General features: G+C 38.1%; 1 protein-coding gene across 5 annotated transcripts in view; it reads left to right on the top strand.

Moving 5' to 3' along the window:
* The window catches only part of LOC110113687 (pectin acetylesterase 11-like), a 51,038-nt gene extending 28,756 nt beyond the window's left edge, over positions 1-22,282 (top strand). For all 5 annotated transcript variants that reach the window (XM_028695354.1, XM_020846356.2, XM_020846359.2 and 2 more), the window contains 2 exons: positions 21,015-21,160; positions 22,150-22,282. In XM_028695354.1, coding sequence (XP_028551187.1) covers positions 21,015-21,160; positions 22,150-22,263 — 260 coding nt within the window. In that variant the 3' untranslated portion in view covers positions 22,264-22,282. The remainder of the gene's footprint in view (positions 1-21,014; positions 21,161-22,149) is intronic.
* Positions 22,283-25,383: the final 3,101 nt, after the last annotated feature.

Genomic DNA, 25,383 nt, shown 5'->3' with positions numbered 1-25,383 from the left:
ATTTTTTTTGTGAGCATAAAAAAATTCATTGGTTTCCTCCCCCTCTTTATGCAGTTGAAAGCACCAAATAACCACTTCGGCATCATGGGAATATGACGACGTGCTGCAGTTGCTTTTATATACATTTAGTCATTTTAATTGACAATACGTGTCAGGTATTGGCTTTTGAACCGTTGAAATTGCCTTCCAAAATTAATATGAATAACTGGATATTTTATAATGCCCAATAACTCTTACGTTATTCAAATTAGTATGGCTTATATTTATATAATATGAGCATTAATGTGTCAATCCATGCTTAATCTGATGGCAACATTCATTGGTTTTTATTGAAATGGTCTTTATAAATTATTATTTATATAATCTGAGATTCTCTTAGCCATTATGCCTTTGTATTTTAGCTTCGGATTTAATATATCGTAATATATGATATATATTGATTGGGCATGAATCTCAAAGCAAAAGTCAAGTTAGAAACTTCAAAATTTAAATCGGAGACCATTTGAACTCAGATTTTGGTAAACTTACAGTCGAACTGAGCGTCTCAGAAATATGAACCCAACGACATTAAATTCAACTCAATCCGAGCTCAAATAGATCCAAATTGAGGACTCGAAGCGCATTTGGAAGGTTCAAATTATAATTTGGATTACCAAAAGGTTTCCAAACGTGACATGTTTATAGTCGAATTGAGCAGCTCGACGAGACGAATCCAACGAGTCCAAGCTCGTCAAATTTATGTTCAACTCAATATACATGTCTTTTACTAAGTTATTTATATTCATGGATGAAATATATGGCATATGATTTGAACATTGATGAATTGCCCATTGCTAAATAATTTGTACATATGAGTTCTATATGTCTTCTTTTGAGTAAGAAACTTGAAATATTATTTATTTCTTTAATTTAGCAAATTAACTGAAGCTTTTGCTAATATGAGAACAAATTTTATTCGAACAAAATTGCCTCCCAACGAATTGATCGTGTGTTTTAACACGTTAAATTTGTTGTGTGATTTTTTACTCAATGATGTTCACACAAATATTTGATATTTTGTCTCAATCTTTTAGATTGATCTAAGTAGCTCAATACTTATATTTGTGAGTACATATAGTATTTAGAAGTTCGGTCTTTTAGACCTATTGAACTTATATTTATTCTTTAACTCATTAGATAGGTTTATGAAAATACCTCGACCCTTAGGTTTATGAGCTTTGAGTTTTGACCCTTAGGCTTATTGAACCAATATTTATTCTTTAACCCGTTAGGTAGGTTGATGAAAATAAAGCTCGACCCTTAGGTTTATGAGCTTAAGATGTTTAGTGGTTTGACCCCCATGTTTATTGAACCAATAAATTTTATTTCTCAACCTCTTAGGTAGGTTGATGAAAATAAAGCTCGACCCTTAGGTTTGTGAGCTTAAAGGATTTTTAAATGTTCGGCCCTTAGGCTTATTGAATCAATATTTTTTAGCTCGACCCTTAGGTTTGTGAGCGTAAAAAAAAACTTCGACAGTTAACTATAATGATAAATCATTAAGTCAATATGCAGTCTCATGATTCCCTTACATTATTTGATAAAAGGGTATTGTTTTTTATAAAAAAAAATTGCCTCCAGTATTACAGGAGGGAGTATAGGATATCTTCTACCTTATAGGATGATATTGATAAAATTTCATCCTGTATTTCAAGAGAGAGTAAGGTATATTCTATCTTATAGGATGATATAAAAATTGCCTCCTGTATTTTAGGAGGGGTGCATGTTATGTGTTCTTTGCATTGCAAATGAACATGTAAACTTATATCCTGCATTGCGGGAATATATGTTAATCATTTCCTATCTTTATAGGAGAGATTAAATATTATTTCCTACCTCGCAGGGAGATATATAAATTGCCTCCTGTATTACAGGAGGAGTTTTCATCATAATATTCTACGAATTGAGAGATTATGTGTAGTATTTTTTTAGATATTGGCCATTAATTGGTGGCATAGGCCTTTGACCAGAAATATCTATAAGTTGGTAGGCTCCTCCTTCATATACCTTTTCGATAATGAAGGGTCCTTCCCATATTGGGTCGAATTTACCACCGACTCGGCGATGGAGAATTACGGGTCTTTTACGAACTAGTACAAGTTCGCCTTCTTTGAAACTCCTAGGACGGACCATTCGATCATGAGCCCTAGTCATTCGAGCTTTATAAATTTCTAAATTTTGTTGGGCTTGCAGCCTAGTTTCATCTAAAGCTTCAAGTTTTTCCAACCTTAAAAGATCATTCTCTTCTCGGGTTAAGTCGTATTGTATAGCAATACGAAGCGACGGTAACTCCACCTCGAGAGGTAATATCGCCTCTGTTCCGAAGACTAGAGAATATGGGGTAGCCTGTGTCGCAGTCTTATAGGTTGTGCGATATGCCCATAAGGCTTCCGTTAATTTATCGTGCCATTCTCTCTTATTTTTAGAAAGAATTTTCCTAAGCAGTTTAACCAAAGTCTTGTTAAATGATTCGGCCAAACCATTAGCTCTTGGGTTATATATCGATGAATAACGCCAGTCTATCTTATGACGCTCTATAAATCGATAAATTTTGGCACTTTTAAAGGCGGTACCATTGTCTGATATAATTCGACGTGGTACGCCAAAACGATAGACAATATTATCTCGGAAGAATTTCATAACATTGTCCGCTTTAACTTCTCTTAGGGGAATTGCTTCAGCCCATTTTGAGAAGTAATCTGTGGCAGCAAGGATGAACCGATGTCCTGAAGAAGAAGGTGGTTTTATAGGACCAATTATATCGGTGCCCCAGCTTTCGAATGGCCAAGATGCTACTGTAGGATGTAGCGGGTTAGGTGGCCGGTGTATAATATCAGCATGCACCTGACATTGATGACATTTCTTAGCATAGTTAATACAATCTTTAACCATACTAGGCCAATAATATCCCATGTTTTTTATTTTAATTTTCATTTTTGGTCCAGATTGATGCGCACCGCATAATCCTTCGTGGACTTCAGTTATGACTTTCTGGGATTCATTAGGATCCAAACATCGCAGCCATATTTGATCAAATGATCTACGATATAGCGTCCCATTTACGTAAGCATATCTTAAAGCTCTTTTGGCTATTTGTGAGGCAGTAGATTTATCCTCCGGTAATCTACCCTCTTTAAAATATGTAATGAATGATTTCCTCCAATCATTCTCATTCGATATATATAAGCACTTGAGTATTTCATTTTCTTCCTCTTCTTGTAAGGAAGCAGGAAATAATGCATGTCTATTCTGGATGGTTATGATGATTGGATCCTCTTGGACATTTGTCATTTCTTTAGCTAGTTTTGCCAGTGCATCGGCTTTGCCGTTCTCACCTCGTGTAATCCTAGTTAGGGTTACCTCGGGAATTTGTTCTAGGAGTTTCAAAGCGTACTCACAATATGGGATTAGTTCGTGTTTATTAATTTTAAAAGCACCTGCTATTTGCTTAATTATAAGTTGAGAATCTCCATATATATGGAGTTTATGAATTTGCATATTAATAGCAAGCTCAAGACCTGCTATTAAAGCTTCATATTCAGCTTCATTATTAGTGCGAGGTTCCATTAAGCTATATGAGTATCGCAGTATACCGCCTTGTGGGGTTACAAATATAAGGTCGATGCCTACCTGAACTATTGGGAGTTTAGGTGGTCGGGCTGGTTTTATTGATGAAGCTCCATCAAAATAGAGCTCCCATTCTTGTAGATGTATTCTCTCTTCCACTTCGACTATCTGCTCATCTGGCAGCTCATCATTAAGTGGAGAATCTACAGGTAAAGGATGAGCAGCTAGAAAATCAGCTAGTGCCTGCCCTTTTATAGCCTTTTGTGGCATGTAAGTTATATCAAATTGCATTAGCAACACTGTCCATCTAGCTAGAAGACCTGTTAGAGTGGGTCTAGTCATTAAAAACTTTAATGGATCTACTTTAGATATTAATGTTATCTTATGAGATAACATATAGTGTCGCAATTTTTGTGTGGCAAAAATTAATGCTAAACATTATTTTTCGATTGGCAAGTATTTTGATTCGGCCCCTATTAGTCGACGACTAATATAGTAAAGGGCATTTTCTTTGCCATCGATATTATCTTGTGCCAGTAATGCTCCGAGGGATTCCTCCAAAGCTGCTGTATACAAAATTAGGGGTTTACCTAGAATAAGAGCAGCAAGGATAGGAGGATTTAACAGGTATTGCTTTATACTATTAAATGCCTCCTGACAAGCATCGTCCCACACGAAAGGAGTATCTTTCTTCATTAATCGTGCAAAGGGTTGGCATCTACCCGAGAGATTAGATATATGCTAATCTTCCTTGTAATGAACGAAGTTGTCTTAGAGTTTTTGGAGGTGGCATTTCCACTATTGCTTGAATTTTATCAGGATCAATTTCGATCCCTCTATGGCGTACAATAAATCCGAGAAATTTACCGGATGACACACCAAAAGCGCATTTAAGCGGATTCATTTTCAAATTAAATTTGCGAATCCTTTCGAATACAACTTTGAGATCATTTACATGTTCATGTTGATCTTTGCTTTTTACAACTAAATCATCAACATAACATTCTACATGTTTTTCTTCCCGAATAAAGTCAGCTTCAATGAGCTTTTTAGTTTCAGCGATCACTTGCTCTTCAATCTCAAGTCGCATTCGCCTAGGTGCCTGTTTGATAGGTTGTACTTTAGCATTGATAGAGAGCTTATGCACTGCCACCTCTGGTGATAAACCAGGCATTTCAGTGTAATTCCACGCAAAACAATCTTTATACTCAACAAGAAGCATTTTTAGCTCTTCTGCTTTATCATGCGGAAGATTCACACTAATAAAGGTTGGCTTTGGTTCATCTTCTGTACCCAAATTTATCTCCTTGAGTTCATCCACAGTTGCCTGACCACCTTCTTCAAATTCTTTTGGAGCTTCTTTCAGATATATTATTAGATCTTCAGCTTGATTTTCGGGTTCGGGCTGTCCCTCCTCTTTATCTGTTATGTTGTAGGAGGTTGCGTATGTTAGACGAAGACGTTGGGGGTACTCAAGATAATGATAGGATGCTGCTCGTGTGAGACATGACTGTCGAGCATATCCAAGCCCCCATGTTGTAGACAAACCATGACCCATAGGTTTTTGTGCATGCTCGTTGTGCCAGAGTTCTCTAAAATAACGAGCTCGTTTATTTGTTTGCACAAATAAGATATTTTTCTCTATGAGCTTTCTCATGATGGGTGAAGGATATTGAGGAATAATTATCCACATATCTTCACAATCCCACTCATCTTCATTTTCTATTTCATGAGCAATATGACGTGGTATCACCTTTGATTCGTAGAAAAGGGATCCACGTTCATTAAGACCCCTTTGGGGAGGGACATAGAATGTCTTTAACATTTCTATGTTTGTATTTATCGTGGTCGTCAATGTTTTGGAATGCGCCGTTGGCATAGGTACTATTTTGATGATATTTGTGGATATCTGCTCTTCAGATACCCTTATCATCGAAATTGACATATTTTTCAATTTGTTAGATATAGAACTGGGTTCTGGATCCCTTTCCTCTGGAAATTCTGTAGTACCTTTGGGATGATAAAGAAATTCTTCTTCTTCCTCTATACTTGATTTGCTCGAACACCGTACTTTATTTGCATGACTAGCTTTATAATCTAGAGGGATGGATGATAGTTCACTCTTTCTTTTCCCTATGATTAGGGGTTTGAAAGTTGCAGAGATATTATTATCCTCTTCAGTATCACTACCGAGGTGAGGCACTGAGCAAATTTCCTTCAGTTTATCCTTGTCTTTATCCTTTGGTTTTCCTTTATCCAGTGTAGCAACCTGGATTCTCGGAAGATTGCTGCCTTCTAGCTTTTGAGCTATAAAGTACTTGGCATCATCGTAGATTTTGATTTCGTGCACCAAGAACGGTTGTTCATCACCATTGATGCGATGTTCTTCATTATCTCGATTGTACTTCATACATTGATGAAGTGTTGAAGGCACTATGCCATATTCGTGGAGCCATGGTCTTCCGAGAAGTGCCTTGTATGATGTATTGGAATCAATTACATGAAATCTTGCCTCTGTATGTAGCTCTCCAAAACTTAGAGGTAAAACTATTGATCCCAAAGTTCTTTGCCCTTGTTCATTGAATCCTTGCAGGAATACAGTGCTTTTAGTTAGGTATTGAACATCCAAGGCTAATCCTTTGAGCGTTCTGAGGCTCATTAGATTGACTGAGGAACCTGGATCGATCAAAATTCTGTTAATTTCTGTGTTGTTACTTTCTGCAGTGACATATAGTGGTCGATTATGATCTGCCGTTCCTAGGAGTAAATCACTATCGCAGAAAGTAACTGTAGCAGTATTTTGTGTATATAAGGCTTCTTTTAGGCTTTGCTCGGCAAAGAATGCTTCATATTGCTCAGGATTTTGCAAGGCTTTGATGAGTGTATCCCTAAGGTCCTTGGACATAAGAAGGGCATCATATATGCTCAGTAATGCAGGCAGCTTGCGAAGATGAGATAAGATGTTATAATCCACATTTGCATTGGCCTCTTTAGGCTTAGGTGGATCTTGTGGCATAGCCGCTTGATTGAGCTGGATATTCCTATCCTGCTCTTTTCCCTTCTTCTGAAGTGAAGGAAGAATTTGTTTTCCACTTCTTAATTGAATTTGCGTCACCTCTTCAGATGAGTCATCCTCAACATGGGAATCTTTTGTGTTCGCCACTTCTTCAGCTTCTTCTGAATCTGAGCTGCTTCCGAGTTTCGGGCATCTAGTTTTAAGAGTTATTTTACTCTTATTTTTGTTTTCCGGAAAACACAGTTCTTCATCTGAGTCCGTAAATGGTGATGCCATATGACATATTTCTTTAGGACCAACTTTTGAATTGGTATTTTGAAGATTAAGAGGTCTACCTCGTCCTCTCCCATTTCTTCCACCTTTTTGGCTTATAACTCGACAAGTTTCTCTTGGAATACTCGTCTCTTCTTCATATTCTGAGTCGAGGTGTAAGTTAGCCATATAATCCTCCAATATGATGGGTCTTCTAGGAGGTTGTTGGTATTCCTCGATAGAATCGATGTACCGCTGGATTTCAGTCTTCTGTTCCGATAATCTCTTCTTCATTCTTCTTCGAGATCTAGACGTAGAAGCTTTTCCTCCTTGGTCCTTATAATATTTCAAAGGCTTCTTTTTAATTGATGTAGACTCCTCTTCAACCGACTTCTTTAAGTGAAGGAGTCTTGGATCCACTTCTAATTCTAGAGCGTTCTTTCGACGAATGCCCTGAATGGCCAAAAGGACTTTTATTATTTGTTTGGACTTTTTTGATATGTAGGTCTCCCAACCTCCCTCATCTTGTTGGAGCTCTTTTCCTACATCTTCTTGACACGAGATAGAAGAAATGACATTAGTCTTCTCTCGTTTGGGGTTTGTTAATACACTATTTGACAGTGTCAATTCGCCATTTTGGTAGCAGCTCTCTACCCAATCTTTGAATACAAAACAGTCCTCGATGGGGTGACTAACAATCCGGTGGTATGGACAGTAGTTCGGGTCATTAATCATACCGGCCTGTTCTGGTCGACGAGACTCTGGTAGCTGTAAGCCAATTTTGAGTGCATGTCGGAAGATTTTGCCAGTACAATCTCTCTTAAAAGAGTACGACTTATTAATCTTCTCCTGTAAGGTAGGGGCGGTCGGCTTTTCTTTTACTTGTTTTGCTGTTTTAGGCACAACGGCTTCCCCTTTCTCCTTTTTATATGGAGGAGAAGTAAATGTTGTATTTACTTCATCTCGTTTTGAATCATAAATTCTGGGTTGTTTGCCTTTACTAGCGGTATTGTTGTTATAGTTGTAGGTGATGCCCCTAGGCTTGGGTAGCCTCTCGAACTTAGCTACACGATCTAATAATTCTTGGAAACTATTGATCGTGGCCATTGCTAAGTAAGGAGCCATATGATCATCAATATTTCCACCGACATGATCGTCTTAATAGGAGGGAGGAGCAGCGCCATCGATCTTTGCAGTAGGAGGTAGTGGAGGCAGACTCTTCACTAGCACGGACCGTGGAGAAGTTTCAGATCGCTCAATCAGAGTTTCAGACTTTAGCTGAGATCACTAATAGATTAGAGGGTTTACGGGTTCGTTTTTTCTGACACATACTTATTTTTTTTTGTAGTCTGTACCCTTGTAGCGTCTTGAGTCTCCATGTAATTGTACCTTATGATGATTATTATATATATATATATGGACTTTTTTCTTTTTAGTATTTTTTTTTGTACTTTGAGCTTTATTGAGCTGTGTGCTAGAATTGTACACTAAGCTTGAGTTTTAGATTTGTGTTATTGATATTATTGGAGATTTTAAATATTTATTTGGAGATCCGGCATACGGCGTGATGTCGACTCAAATAAATATTTAAAATGCCCCTAGCATTTGAGTGTAGTTGTGAGCAATGTTGCTTTAGCCACTAGTTTGAATCAGTAGCCGTTAGATTTATCTCAAATTTCTAAAATTTTGACTCCTTCTGTCTTATGCTTTATGCGGCGGACTTGATGAAAGATTTGTAGGTTTTTGGATTCAGTTGATTTTACACTGAGATATTACCCACATTTTGTACTATTAACTGAATCCAAAAATTTACAAATCTTTCGTCAAATCCACCGCACAAAGTATTGGATAAGAGTCAAAATTTTTTAAAATTTGAGCTAAATCTAATAGCTACTTATTCTAACTAGTGGCTGAAGCAACACTTCTCACAACTACCCTTAAAGGCTAGGGGCATTTTAAATATTTATTTAGGTCGATATCGCGCCGTGTGCCGGGATCTCTAAATAAATATTTAAAATCCCCAGTTATACCAACAACACAAGTCTAAAACTCAAGGTTAGTGTACAACTCTAGCACACAGCTCAGTACAACTCAAAGTACAAAAAAAATAAATACTGAAAAGAAAAAAGTCATTCATATATATAATAATAATACTCATCATGAGGTATAAGTACATGAAGACTCAAGATGCTACAAGGGTAGAGACTAAAAAAAAATGAGGACGTGTCAGAAGAGACGAGCTCATAAACCCTCTAATCTGTTAGTGATCCCAGCTAAAGTTTAAAACTCTAACTGAGCGATTTGAAACTTCTCCACGACCCGTGCTAGTGAATAGTCTGCCTCCAGTACCTCATACTACAAAGATCAATGGCGCTACTCCTAGCAAGACGATCCTGCCAGTTATGTCTCTCTTGTACGTGAATCGTCCGGGACACCACCTGCCTGATGTCCCTCCAGAGGTCCTGTATATAGGCTGTTAGACCGTCTATCTCCTGAGGCATGTGAGAAGAACTCTGACGATGTCTTCTCAGAGTCTCTACACTGTGACCCAGTCAATCGTGAACGTCATCAGCCATCGCTCTGCAACTGACAACCACCCCCTCTAACTATGGAAGCGTAACCATGGACCGGGTGATAGAGAGGGAGCTCAGTTGCCAGATGCAAGACTCTGCCTCGCGGCACACCACCTCCTAAAAAAGTAACTCAGTGGTACTCACCCCATACTTGGCAAGTAGGCTAAGGAGTTGGTTGACGGTAGAAGAAAAGTCGTGTCAAGACTCTGGAGACTTTGGGGCAATGCCGGAGACTAACTTTCTCAGAAGCTACACAAAGTGATTACATATCTCAGTGGTCATAGAGGTTGGAGGTAGATGAGCAGGACAGAGAATCTTCGAAGTGTAATCATATCTCTCAGGAACTACATAAAATATTATAAGTAATTAATATGGAGAAAAATATGATAATAATGCATTTAGAATAAATTGACTTATAATAAATTCGTACCTATGGAAAGACCCGTAGTGTCGGCTGGATAACTGGTTGGAGCAGAAGAAGAGCCTACAAGGTCACCCGGGTAACTGGCTGGAGCAGAAGAAGAGGTTACAAGGTCGGTCGGGTAACTAACATGGACAGGAGAAGGGTCCGTAAAGTCAGTCGGGTAGCTCTCAGAAAAAAGGGAGAACTTCGTGGGCACCAAGCCTAAAGGCGGCAGTGTGTGCGAAGGCCCTCCAATTAACTCTGAAAGTAAAGTGGCACCAGTACCAGAAGACTCGCCTGAACAGAATGACCCGTAGGGGTCCACCGAAAAAGAAAAGTCACAGGAGGGTCCTGGTGTACTGCAGCCCGTAAAATCTGACCTCATAGGCTCCTGTGTACTCTCCCCAAGGTCCCTAGGAGAAGGACGAGCGTCTACAGACCTCTTATAAGCAGTAGCACACTGAGAACCAGCCCATCGACGAGAAGATCGGGAAGACTCTGCCTGAGGTGACACAGACGCCACATCTGGAACTATGACAGGAGAAGGAACAACAGTCCTAATGGTAATACGAGCCTCAGTGCGTGTTCATGCACCAAGGAAACATATCAAATTAACAATTTTTTATCAAAAAACTAAGTATTGAAAAAAAAGAGGTAAAGGGGTGGAGAAGTATCTCTTTAAACTGTCGTCTCTGGAAGACTTCGACGAAATCTCTGTCCTCTTGGTAACCCGAGCTTTTGTACCAAAAGCTCGTATCTCCTCTTGCAGTGCTCCAAAAGAGGTCCAAAAGACTATCATACCCAGTGCAGTCGTGTGTAACTCACTCCTATAAGAGCAGGCGGCTGGGTCAAAAGAAAGCTGGAGCCCATCCCCAGTCTTATCAAGTGTAACCAAGTCGAAGCTGCAACATAAAGTTAGGTCTCTCTGGGAACAGTGTTCAGGCAGTATGTATCAAAAACTCCTGGGACTGGTGGACGTCCGTCGTAGGCTATGGCCTGGTATAATCCAAACTGTCTGGCTATCATGTTAGGCTGGTAGCCCTCTAAATCATCATAGTGCCTGCCCTGTAGCACATCCAGCCTGGCCGCATGCTGATGTAAGTATTTAACAACGGGTAAAACTTGCCTGCCCTGCAGCAAAGTACGTCTCGCTTTGTGGTCAACCCCATCAACAATAACAGTGCCTCTCTCGTAAGCTGGTAAGCTAACAACATCTTACTGGGGGACTAAGAAAAATCGGTCTGTGACTAGCTGTGGAGCAAAGAAGAAAAGACGGATCCTCTCAGACTTAAAGGTAGAAGACGCCTGAGACAACTGCAAAACAGTAGGAAACCCCCTCTGTAGAAAGTAGGCTGGAGTCTCTAAATAGAAGAATGAACCACGAACGTGTAAGTGAACCTAAGCATACAGGTATTGTCAGGATAAAAATGAGTCCCGTGCCTCTAAAGAGCTAGCCTCAGAAAGGGTCCGTAGAATCCTGTACACTCGGGCGAGAACAGCAGGAGCTAGAGCAAGTCTCTGTCCCTGTGCCAACTGGCTAGCTGCCAATAATATACTACACCTCAAAGAGCCTATCCAGAGTGGGAGTACGAAGGTGCTAAGCCAGAGAGCCAATAAATCTGTCAAAAATAGATCCTCGTCAATCCCTGTCAAACCTGAGGAAGTGTAACTTGTTGAAGAAGAAGACTCGGTGGTCTCCTCTGAAAGCGGGGCACCGCGCTACAAATTAAAGTCAAATAGGTCATGTAGTGACGCTGTAACGGGAGACAAGTAACTCTCCTAGAGAAAACTGTGGATCCAGACATCCACAGGCTTAGAAGCCCTGACACACTTCGCCAAAGCAGAAGCTCTGTAAGTCTGTCAGTAGTACTGCAGAATAGTATGGTAAATGTCTAGCAGTAGCAATCTCCCTCTCCTACCACCATGTGCTGAAGGGACTCATCGGAAAAACTGCTTGTTTGGAGGGAGGCCCTCCTCAAAGCGGTAACAAAAAATCAACAATCCTGAGACTATCTGAAGGTCTAAAAGCGTCACGGTGAGCTCCTCTGTCCCGACCCAAAAAGTACTGCGACTAGAATTCCAAAACTCTACCAAGCCACGAGTCCAAGAAGTAGGAAGGCATTTGTAGTCAAAAAAGAAGGCATACACTTCCTCGTAGATCCCGGCCTCCTGTAGCGTGCCCCTGTGCACCTGAAGTATGTATCAGGCCTAGTGAACATACCCGCTGACCGGGCTCTGAACTTGTCCAACTGCTGAATCCCTCGGCCACTCTAAGAGTGAAAGCTGTAATTGATGGTGACTGAGAAGACTGGACTGCCCAACTAGCTCAACTACATCTGCGGCAGGTACTCTAACATTGCAGGTTCCCTAACCGACCTACGCAACTAAACTCTCGAGTGGGTGGTACTCCCCACACTGTAGCCTAAGGCTGGTGATCCACCTATAAGGGTCCTCAAACAAAACAAAGTCCTCAGACAGCTCTGACAGTAAGGCAAAACGGGCAAAGAAACTATGAAAGAGGTCTCGTCCCTGCAGCATGTCCTGATGCTGCTCTAGTCTATCGCGGACATCAACACTGCCCTGAGGGTCATACCTGTCAATAGCCTCCTATATAGCAGCCTCGCTGGGCTCGCCTGGAGGCAGATCATCAGGTCTCTGCCAACAGAACATTCCCTGTATAAGGGAAAATAAGAAAAATGCATTAAAAACAGTAATAATCACAACAAAAATTGCTAAAAAAATGAAAGAAAGCTACTAAGAGGCTGTCAACCACGTTACAAGAAATATGATAGCGTATCATATTTGTTGTGGGGCATTTGTTGACACTTACAACTAGCCTAAGAATCATAAGTTTAATGAAAATGACTCTACCCGAATGCAAATTACATTGAGTCTCATCCGGCTTCCTGGTTTTCAAGGAAAGACTTTAGAGAATATCATAAGAAATTATTTTGATGCTCTGAAAAAAAAAATATTGATTTGAAAAGTCTGTAATAAAAAAAGATGGTCTTTTATACTTCCAGACATATAATTTGTTACACGAATCGAGCTTGACATATTAGGGAGGATTTGAAAGTTCAGATATTTATACTTCCTTCCCTCTTCTAATCAACATCCTAATCGAGATCACTATAGTTCACTTATTAAAATATTCCAAGCATTGAGAGGCCAACGACTATTATACATGTGTATTGATGGCTTGCGAACAATGTTCAACGGAATGCAAGTGGGTATATAATTGGGAGCTGAAGAATATGAATGGACTTTGCAAATTAGAAATCTATAACCTTGGAAATGTGAAAGATGTCAAGGAAGACGTTGCGTGCCAAGAAGCTTATAAATTCGACCTTATAATCGGAATAACATTAACTCGAAGAACACCAATTTAAGTAGGGGAGTACTTAACAACCTTCAACCACACAACAATCTAAAGAAACTGAAGATACATTCATTCATAGATGTTAGGCCTGCAATGGGGAGGAATGATATTGGTTAGAAGGGTTGTAACTGGCTACAAGGTATTAGAAACTTTTACAGCTCCTCAATTTGATATTTCTCAAACTTGATCTCTCTTACGGGATGTCAAGAAGTGAATCACTGAAGGATGCTAGCTTATACTCAATGAGCTCATTATAAATGATCCACCATTCTTGTTAATGATACCATTGAATAGTATCAGTTATATACAAAATTCAAAAATCATGAAGAATGAGTTGATTTCATTTCCAAATGAAGCAGCGCAGTGGTTCCTCAATAACGTGGGGACCCCCACCATTCAAACTACGTGTGAAAATGATGAGAATGGCGAATCGAGCAACGCGCCACTTGAAGGGTCAAACAATCTCTAATTGTCAAACAGATGATGTCATTCTGATCAGAACATTGAACTCTGTTAGGTCGAGACCCCTCGCAGTCAAACCGGATGAGATCGCCCAAAAGGGACGACCGACACCCAAAATTAAAACATGGCGTTGATCAAACGATGTCGGATTGACAAACGGATGGCATCGTTGCGTCCGAAATGTCGTCGTCATTAAGTGTCTATATTTTATTTGATCAAATTGGATTATTTGAGATGGTGTTGCAAATTTCAAAGACGATCTAAATATGATGCGAAGGCATGCATATTACAGAAATTCGCCTCTACGGAGACGACATGATGTTGGATTGCCAAACGAATGGCACATTTGCGTCCGGAACGTCGTCAACATTAAGAGACTATATTTATTCGATCAAATTAGATCGTTTGAGGTGGTGTCGCAAATTTCAAAGACGATTCAAATATGATGCAAAGGCACGCGTTACAAGAGAAATTAATCTCGTCGGTGACGAAATGACGTCCGATCGTAAAACGGACTACCAATTTATCTAATTTCTATATTCAAGAAAATGATACGGACTCCAAAGAAACTACATAAATTTTGAGGCGATTGCATGTATTTCGAGGAAATGCATGCGGATCAATATGAGTTCGAACGATTGACGCATAACATATATTCCATATTAACTAATAATAGAAACGGATCATCACTGTGAATACTAAACTAATAAAACTTCAATAAAAATATCAAAGTCAATAGAAATGTCAAATTCGAAATCAATGCTAACCTTGTTTTATCAGAAAACTCTGCTCAAATCTTGTGAAAATCTGCTGAAATTCCGCTGAGAAGCTATGTTGAGAAGACTTTTGCTCAGTCGATCACGCTCAAATCTCCCTCGTTGATATGAACAAAAAATGAAGTTTTAATAGCTCAGGATCTCTTGCTCAAGAATGGTTGTTCTTCCTCTATCCACTTAAAAAACCCAAGAACTGCTACTCTCCTCCCCTGGATTCAACCACAAGCTTTCTTCATATCCAGCCAACCAACTACTTGCAGACCTTTCTCCCCTTCTTCGCCTCCACGCACACTTCTCTGCTCAATCTTCCCGCTAAGCAAACCTCCACACCATTCTTGCCTCCTAGCCGCCATAATTTGTCAGATTTCCCTCACTGGTTCGGACTCCACTTCACTCCACACAACCTTCTTCCTTCGCACGCAAGCCTCACGCCTTCAAGGTCTGATTTCTCTCAAGATCCCAGTTCAACAACCCCTTTTAACTTGTAATCTTGCTACAACTTTTCAAACCATGACTGAAAGCCTTTTAAATTATAGTACCGAATCTTGTTCCACTTTTACATGAACCTTGCCAAATTCCATATAGACCCACAATTTCTTTTGCTACATGACAAGTTTTTGCTACAAGACAAATTATTATTTTTTTGACTGAATCAGGCATTAACGACTTTTTTTTAGCTTTGACAGAAATGATTTAAACAAGTTTTTTCTTCTCTAGATATTAGTTACATTAAATTAAATCTCTCACTGTAGCCATAAGGAGTTACTTCATCTACACACTTTACCTTTGATAATTTCTTTTCTTTTAGTTAATTAATTAAGATAGTTTAGGTAATCTGCTAATCAAAACAAATGATTTACAAAATTGGAAGTATACAGCTTTTCTTTAATTTTTTTTAGCAATATGTTATTAGTTATTACTTCTATTAACAGCACCAACTTTTTTTTTTAGTTATAAATATTTTGTTCTTTATTGTTAGTAAAAAAAAGAGGGGGAAGTCATGTTAACATATATGCTATATAATATTTTTTTTATTCTAATTACCTGTAGCAGTAAGTCTATCTTCCCTTCAAAATTCAAAAAGTAAATTCTTTTTTTTTGTATCATTTAATTAGTCAATTTTGTTGTTATACATATAAAGTTTAATTAGTATTAAAAAAAAAAAAAAAAACTGTGTGAGATTATTTAAAAAAAAAATAGAAAAGAAAAAAAGAGGTTTTTGTGCATCTCACCGTCATCGCCAACCATCGCGAAGGTATAAATTTCCAACGTAGATTCTCGTTTCAGAGTTCGCGGTGCACCGGCAAACCGTCCATACACGCTTTTCTCTAGCGTGGTGGGAAGGGATCCCGGTGCGGCGCTTACGACGAAGCGGACAATCATCTAAATTCTCTTTCTTGACGTTTGCGTCAAGCAGGAAAATTGTCCATACACGCTTTTCTCTAGCGTGGCGGGATGGAAACCCGGTGCGACGCCTACGACGAGACAAGGATATTCATAAGTACCTGCTCGTGGGGAAATGACTGTGTTTTTCTTGCAACAAGTACTAAAGACCCATACACGCCTTTTTCTGGAGTGGGATTAAAGAATTTTACGGCCGCGGTGTCCTCGTCCGAGGGCACCTACCGTACACGCTTTTTTCTAGGGTGGCGGGAGGCCTAGTTTTTCGTAGTTTTTTCCTTAAACGGGGGAGAGACTGGGAGGCTACCGAAATTTTGGATGAACATACAACTAATTTGGGACCTTATTGAACATCAAATAAACTTGATTGAACTCATGAAATTGATATTTGAGCTTGCACGAACTCAAAGGACAATATGGGACATGCAAACTGAACTTGAACTTGAACTCGAACTGGAACTTGTACTTGAACTTGAACTTGACAAAATGCAAAATGACATGAAATTTAAGTGATTAATTTGAACTTGAATTTAACACAAACAATTTGAACTTGCATTTGGACACAAAGTGATTTATAAAAATACTTGAACTTAAATGAATTGAATTTAAACATGAAATGAATTTGAATGCAAGTAAGGATTTGAACATTAACATGAAACTTTTTGAACTTGGCTTGAACAAAGTGAGAGTGACTTATGAATTTGAAAATGATATAGAGTGTTTTAATTCAATTTGAACATAAATTAAAAAAAAACAAAATGATATGCTATAATTTGAACCTCATTTGATCGTGAATTGAACAAAAATGAGGACTTACAATTTGACCAACGAGGACCTGAATGAAAGCTCAACTAGAAGAACTTGATTCAACCTGACTTGAATAATTGAATTCAAGCAAAGACTTAGATAGTAAGGGACTCAAATTTGATATCAAGTTGGGCTTGAGCTTGAATCATACAGAATGAGATTTGATTAACAAGTACTCGATCATATCAATGCAAATGCTGAATAAAGACCTAGATCTTTCTAATGAATATCAATAATCAAATAAAGACTTACATATTTGAGCATGACTTGCTTATAATTGATTCAAGAATGAACACCAAATGCATGAAAGAAGATTATGGTGGAGACAGTGGCATGTTCAAAGGGAGACATGCAACAAATGAGATATCAAATTAAAGTTGAAGTGTGGCCCTTTCACGGTCAATGCAAGTCAGCATGCAAACTATGATCTACTCCTAAAGAGGTTGAAAGATTTGTAATGCTAACATGACTCAAGCAATAGAATTGCAAGGCTGGTGAATATGAAGAAATGCGATAGTGTTTATGCTATATGCAAGAAAATATTGCCTTTGTACAATCAATACCATTTGATTGAAATCAAATACACCAGCTCCCTAGAAGTAGAAGTAGATGATATACATCAAATACAAATATCTATGAGTCATTATAGAAGATTTATCATGCATTTGATATGTCATTTACAAGGCAAATACAGAAGAGAATTGCAACAAGTGCAAACCCCTACGAGCTACCGTAGGATACCCGTTACACTCCCAAAGTATTGTCTATAAGAAAAATACATAATGACTACAATAAATACAAATGCACATGGCCGACGCTATAAGATTTTTATGGCAGAGTAATAACCACGAACAAAGATATCATATGTGATCAACTATCTACCACCAAAGGCAGGAGATTAGTTAGTGCACTACAATCTACCTGCATAAATCATACAAGTAGTGCACGACAGTTTACATATATAGAGTAGTGAATAACTCAATTCAGAAGATGCTACGCCATGCCACCAGATCCATAACATTCACGCAAGCGGACAGAAAGCATTTATAAATATTTCAAGAATATCCCCGCACATGCACCTTAACTTGTATGCACATAGGTACACTAAAGGGGTAAATACAATCAATTCCAAACACCCGTATGGGCCCCTGTAAGTGTGTTATTGGTACACACGTGACGTCTAGGGATGCTGTGCGGGTTAATAAATGAATTCCAGTTCGAATCCGATCCTTCTATATGGATCAATAGGAGTCGACAGGGTTCGAACGACGAAATAAATATACGATTGCAACAACTGATATATTTGTTTTCATACATTCATATTAGGCCTTCAAGGCTTATAAAAATATGAATTCAGTAACAAATGCGTAGAGCCTACGAAACCCGATCCTCCTAAGTAGGAGTTGACAGGGTTTAATTATAAATTGCCCTCCAAAAACCCGCATGGGCCCCGACGGGCGTGTTATTGGTACATACGTGACGTCTATGGATGTTACGCGGGTCAATAAGTGAATTCAAGTTCGAGCATAATCATCCTAAGCAAGTAAATAGGAGTTGACAGGATTCAAACCAACGGATAAATATGCGATCACGAAGTCAACCAGAATATTTATTTTATATATTAATATTAGGCCTTCAAGACCTTTAATAAAAAAATTCACAAACAAAGGCATAAAGCCTATAAAACCCGATCCTCTATCGGCAAGTTGATAGGGTCGACAAGATTTAGTTAATGAATGACCCCACACCCCGATGATGGCCGTGTTGAATGTAAATCTAAATCGGATGGGTGATTCAAACATTTTCCAATGCCATCCAGATTCCTACAAAATTCAAAGCTCCAAAGATTCCAAAAATCTTAAAATCCAAGATGTTTTATATTGAAAATCAAACCATTAAACACTCAAAGCGAATATCCATCCATCCTCCGCAACAGTTTGCAAGGATAGACAAATCAAAATTTACTTCAGCTCACAAAGAGTCAAATGCCTAGTCGAAAATATCACTAGGATCCATTCTCAAACAATCTCCTGCCAGTAAGGACGTGGTACGTGTCCTCTAACTGGTGATTTTTGCCGCTAAATGACACCGCAGGATAAACAGTTATGACCCGGGGCCCTCTGAATCGAGTGGTTTTGCCGCTAAATGGCACCACGAAATATCGGTTATGGCCAGAGCCAGTACGTTCCTTATTAGCATCAAATCTTTGAGATATGAATCAATAAGATATGATCGATAGGGCACAAAGCCCTCTGTTAGCTAAAGTGGATTCAAATTTGTCCCTTTAGACAAACATTCATCCCAGGTCTACAAGGTCCCCTTGGACGAAGCAAACCATGGCTGCCGATAAGGATTCTTCTGTCAGGTTGGGTCGACTACCTCCTCTGATTAAGTAGACCAGGGACCACAATGGCCTGGGATGATGGAACCATAGGATCTTGATCGGGTCCATCATCCATTCCCCCACCATACACTTTAAGTGAAAGATGGTGAAATTTCTAATTTTAAATATCAAACATTTCCAAATTTCCAAAAGATAACCCAATTTCCAAATCCAAACCCAATTCCCAAATTCAAACCTATGCTGCTACTATATGCTAGATAACACATATTTTCTACGTATCTGATTGACGACTAGCCTTAATCGGAAGTTCTCTCTCATTATCGGGAGGGGTAATTAACTATAGGGGCTTGAGCCTATAGGAAACCAAAACTCAGATCATTAAGTCCTCATAAAATGAGGGCGAAATCTCTGGGTAGTGTCTTATCTACAAACCCATCTGCCTTCCAAAATTTACCCCGGAACTTAGTTCGTTAAAATTCCTTCGCAAAAGAAAAAGCAATCAACAACACGGCGGGGAGGCCGAGGCCGAATTTTCAGAGCCCACAATCATGAAGGCACCCAAATTCTAAAAGGATTGTCTATGATCAACATAATCAATATTAGCTATTCAATAGAGTGTTTCAGATTTCACCTATATTTATGATGTTACCATTCTAAACAATTATACATGGGCCCACACCCTCAACATTGAAAAAAGGGAGGGGGAGCTAGAGATTGAACCTTGACTTAAAGTTCAATTGTCTGACTAATTTTGTCAGTCCACCGTCGTCAAACCATCTCCGAGAGACCACGACCAATGGATTGCTGCCAATTGGACTATTGTCATCTGACTATCACCATCATACCACAATTTATTTTCATGTAAGACTTCAGAATTGTCTTTGTTACCACCAACATTGATGCTTGCCATCACCTATAAGACAAGATGTGTACTGCTGACATCAACTCTTACTCATGATGTTAACAAGAAGATTTATAGTAGACTTTTTGATTTCTGGTCTCCTCTTCTTAAAAGAGAACAATAAAACAAATAGCAAGCAATCTCTTCGAAATAGCTTCAACGCCATAAGTCTCTTCCAACTTTCTTCATAGAATTTATTATCTATACCTTGTGTTTGCTATATTGTTTCAATACCTTTGTCAATTATAGGGAACGACGTTATTTGTAACCAACAACTTGCTTAGTGGAATCATTTCAGTTGGGATAGACAATGGTTTTCCCTTTCTAGTTCTTTCAAGTTAAAATCATATTGTATCTCTTAGAACTCTTCTTTTATTTGTATGCATGTTGCATCTTCGTATAATTCTAAGATATTACATTATTTCTCTGTCTCCGCTCATGTAACAATATTATATTTTTCGTTAGTTGCTATCATTTTTTTCCATAACCCATATGCTCAAGGATTGTTTTTGCTATCATGGAAAGGGTTTTCTAAACAATGATTTTTTGAAGTGCTGACTGTGCCAAAAAAGTGAGATTATCAGATGAATTATTACTTTATTGACCTGGAACGATTTGCTCACTAAGATAATATCGAATTAATTAAAAATATGAAAAAAATCTATTGAGGTAAACTCTTATACCTTCTCTTCCACAAATCTATTGAGGTAAACTCTTATACCTTGTCATCCACCTTGTTGTGCTTGTGTACCATAGTTATCAGATTACATTCTTGTTGCTTTTATTACTTTTAATGTTCTATTTGAACAAATTGTCTATTTAAAATATTCTAATTTTCATTTATCTTCATACTTAAAAAATTAATTAATATTTCAATGATTATATTTGTTGCATTCTTGGGTCTTGGTTTTGCCACTACATATTCCTGCGGTTAATGTCTTCCTATTTTACCAGATTACTCTGAAGCATCCTAATATGTTAGTGAAGTTTCAGTGGTAATCATAAATACTGCAGGATGACAATATCTCGTTTTATTTAGAAATACACTAAATGGAAATATTGAAGCGATGTTAGAAATGAAAATGCTGTGGCAGGTTTTAGGGCAGAATTCCTCAATGCTGTTTCTGGGCTTCAAAGCTCTCCATCAGCAGGATTGTTTATAGACTCATGCCATGCCCATTGTCAGTCTGGAAGGCAAGCTGTCTGGCTAGATAGTGGCTCTACCATTGTAGATAACAATGTAAGTTTCTCAAATGCCAGCTCTTCATCAACTCTACATATTTGTTTATGAACCGAACGTTCAATCTTGCATTTTTTTAATATAAAGTTTTTACTTTTATGATCATGATTTATGCATCTATTCCTTTGTGAGGATGGTGCATTGCAATAGCTTTTGTCTTGAAAAATTATTTGATATTGCCGTTGCAAGATAAAAGTTATTGTAAACTAAATGGGTTGATTGCGATCAAATGAACTATGAGCGTGTTCTTAACAGAGAAAGGTAATGTTTTACTCACCAAAATTTTTAATACCAGGTTAACACATGTGATAGTAAAATGGTTAAGTACAAAATGAACTCGGACTTATGTTTATTTTCCTATTGATCTAGTGTTAAGAATTTGTGTGAAACATTACTACCTTGAATTGGCTTATGATATTCCTAGCCAACTATTTCTTTTAATCTAATAGTAGGTAATTAAATTTCATGAAGTCCTTGAAATTGGCATGATATTTCATTTAGGCCCATTTTAAATTTCTTTTTCCTAGTTACTCATATTTCCTCGTCCCCTCATGAGTGTTCCTCCCGCATTTGATGGCTACTATGAATTTTTTTTTAAAATAGTGAGAAAATTGTAGCCAAATAAAATTATGTTTCCGTCTAAAATGTAAAACTATGAAAAAGTTGTGCCAAATGGACTATTAGGGCTCATTTAGTTGCTTATACATAGAAAGCACATTTTTAGCGTTTACTTTGATATCTAATAAAATAATAAATTAAACTCATTTTTATTATTTTTCAAAGCATGAATTCTAACTTCAACCAAACAAATGAGCCGTTATGATAGTCTACAACTTTTGAGTCAATTAAGACAAAATTACACACACATCACATACGTATGTTCTAAATTCAAAATCTCTTGGTTAACAGACAGAGCTTTCAACCAATAGATCAAGATGAACTGTTTAGTTTTTTTTTTTAATTTTAACCCTATTCATTTCCTGGTGCAGCCAATAGGAAAAGCAGTTGCAGATTGGTTCTATGACAGGACAGCCTCTAAGCTGATTGACAACTGTTCTTACCCTTGTAACCCCTCCTGTCATGATGTCGCTGATGATTCTTAGAATATTGAATCATCCTTTGATATATACATCTACTTGATCTATATCCTGTTTCCTAGTTTTACTATTGAGGAACTAAGCTGATTGAAAATAATAAATTATTTCTTCTGTGGAAGTAAGTAGAAATCTCAATGGCATTACTATTTATGAATGAACATTGAGCAGCTTTCTATGCAGAATGTTTCCAGTTAAGTAATTAACATTGTCACTATTGATTGAGGTTAATAAAAGCATGAATGCATAAAAAATTTGCATTGCCATTCTCCAATCTATCTTGAGCAGCATAAGCAGGTCTCCTCTTTTTTCTCTTTTCAATTGTTTTGCAGGTATTAATAAGTTTATTTATTAATATTTAATTTAATTAGTAAAATTGGGAATTATTATTATTTAATTATTTAATAATGATTTTATCGATTAGTTTAATTATTTTAGTTTATAAATTGCAGATATACGAGCCCTTTGGAAGCAATGCAGGAAGGAACTTATATCTATGTGCAGTAGCTGTAACTTACCTGATATAAGCTCGCTTCCGGTCTTTGAGAAATCAACATGCCTTTGTTTCTCTATTGCACAATCTTTACAAAAGATTGAAAAAATTTTTTTGGAGTAAGGACTATTTAGATATTTTATGCTCATATGATCTATCTTTGGTACCACAAATAAGCTTTACTCAATTTTTACGTTGGTGGTAGAGTAGAGATTGTAGTCTTGCTGCACAAAATAATCATCAAGGTTCTTTTTTATTACTTTTTTAAGCTTCAACTTTGAAAGTGAGATGTCATCCTTCTACCACTAATAGTCTGATGGATATTATGTTTGTCATTAAGCCAGGGATGTGCTTGACTTTGTTAAGCCTCTAAGTATTGTAATTAATTTTCTTAATGATTGCATTTATAATGCCCACAATGCTCAAAGGAACATCATAAAAAAGGATCACTTTATAATATTTTACATTAAGTTTTCATTTTGGACAGCTTTACGGTTTATTAAAACAACTTTCTAATGCAGAAATATTTTAAGTAAAAATTTTCTATTAAAATGCTGCTATGAAAAAAATAAGATAGATGCTCAAAATGAAATATAAAACTATTGATGTAATACCAAATGCAAGGAGCTTTGCAAGAAATTAAAATTGAGTTGGCAAAGAAATTACAACTAATAACTTATGGTGATAGCAAGAAAATCATTAAAATTTCATAGTTATCAATTAGCTTAGGCGAAGAAGTATGTAGATTAACCAAAACTTTCAGACAATAAAAAATAGTAGCAACACTAAAAGCTATTACAACAATCCGCCATTTAATAACGAGAAGTTCACCTTGGGGAAATACTCACTCAACTATACTAGGCTTTGCGGGAGAAGAATTTCAGCACACCATACGATGTCACGAGGAAGGTTGTGATGCCAAGGGTCTTGAGCCACGGAGAGGTCGACGATGACGCGGAGGGCGTGAATGCTGGACTTTCGAGACTCCAAGTGTGCTTTGCAAATTTTCGGTCGTAGATGCTCGCAAGGATTGGTACGACTCTTTCCAAGTACTCTTCTACGGTGGTTTCGTCTTCAAATCCTACGTCGAAGCAAGGTGACCGTAGGATATTGATGCTCCCGTCGGCGTTGAACACTAGACCCCACTCAAGCTCGGGATCCGCCATTCAACATTGAAGAGAATTAGGGAGAGAGGTGCCGTCGTCTCTTCCTCTTGCTGAAATTTCCCACGAGAGGGAGTGAGAGGGGCGGTCGGCCAAGACAGGGAGGAGTGGGCGGGTGGATGGGGAGAAGGGGAATTAGGTTAAGCAAAGGAGAGAGGAAGTTACACTAATCTGAAATTAATTTTCAGAATTTGTGTGAATTGGAGGGAAAGACATTTGAAATTGGTTCCAAATTAGCAAGAGAATTAAGGGGTAATTAATGGGCATTTATGGGGCCCATTAATGAGGAGGCCGCCGCCGGCAATAGAGGGGGCAGGAGTTTTGAAAATTTCAAAACCCTGAAAATTTTGCTCTAGATTTTAAACAAGATTGGAGGGGGAATTTAATTTGAAATTGATCTCAAATTAATAGGGTAATTAATGCATTAAGTGGAGCCAATGAATTAGGCCCAATCCCAAAAGTTGGCCGGCCCGCCCATTCCATGGGGGGGAAGTTTTGTGTGAAGGGAGCCAAGGGTTTGGGTTTCCAAAATCGGCTTCATGACATTGAGGGAGCGAAATAAATTTAAATCCTTTGAATTTGAAATTTTGTCATGAATCGGAAGTTAAAAACTTTCCTAATTTGGAAGTCCAAATTTAGGAAATGTTTTCGAAATTCGAAAATTTCGAATTTCGAAGATTAGCCGTTGTAGAGGATGGGGAAAGAGGGGAGGAAGGGGGGTCGGTGAGGAGGTGGTTTCACCGGCGGAAATGGGATGGTGTGTGAGCACAGCCGGCGGGTGGGGGCTTTGGACGGTGGCGTTTTGGAAACGAAGAAAGAAGCGGAAGACGGGATAAAGCCACGAGCCCACGGACTCTTCCATGACTGGTGGGTGTTGTTTTGCCCTCACCTTGGGCTCTCCATAGAACTCACACAGAGAATCTAGGAGGATAAGAACTCCCACAAGAGATCTTCAAGAGGGAACTCACAAAAAGGGGGAAAAGGAACACAAGAACCATAATTTTCATTCAATAATTCATTATCCCATACAATGATACATTGGGACCCAACTAAATATAAAAAGGCGATCACGATATATAAAAAGATAACAAGCAATAAAAGCATAAATATGAACACCTATATAGACTAGAATCCCCTCGGGGCCCTATAAAAACATGATCTTCACTCACTATCGTACTCACTTTACAGAGTAGGTAAATGCAGAGCGATTAAACCTGATCCCACAATATTTTCACTTGAAAACTTTGTGAACACAGTATTTATACAAGTAGCAAACTGACGCATGTAAAATATACTCCAATAATAACAAAAAGTACTCAAGAAAAAAGATCACGTCAAATAAACACTTTCAGCATTTATACCTGAGGTGCCAAGATCACCATCACAAAGTCACAGAAAAGAACTGCTAATCAACACCAGAATCACGAGGAACGAGTGAGCGAATAACCCTCAAAAGCATCCACAGCTAAATCA

This window comes from Dendrobium catenatum, unplaced genomic scaffold (assembly GCF_001605985.2).
Source record: "Dendrobium catenatum unplaced genomic scaffold, ASM160598v2 fragScaff_scaffold_624, whole genome shotgun sequence".
In the NCBI taxonomy this organism is placed as follows: domain Eukaryota; kingdom Viridiplantae; phylum Streptophyta; class Magnoliopsida; order Asparagales; family Orchidaceae; genus Dendrobium; species Dendrobium catenatum.
Note: the sequence above shows the minus strand (reverse complement) of the source record. Positions and strands in the feature narration are given on the sequence as shown.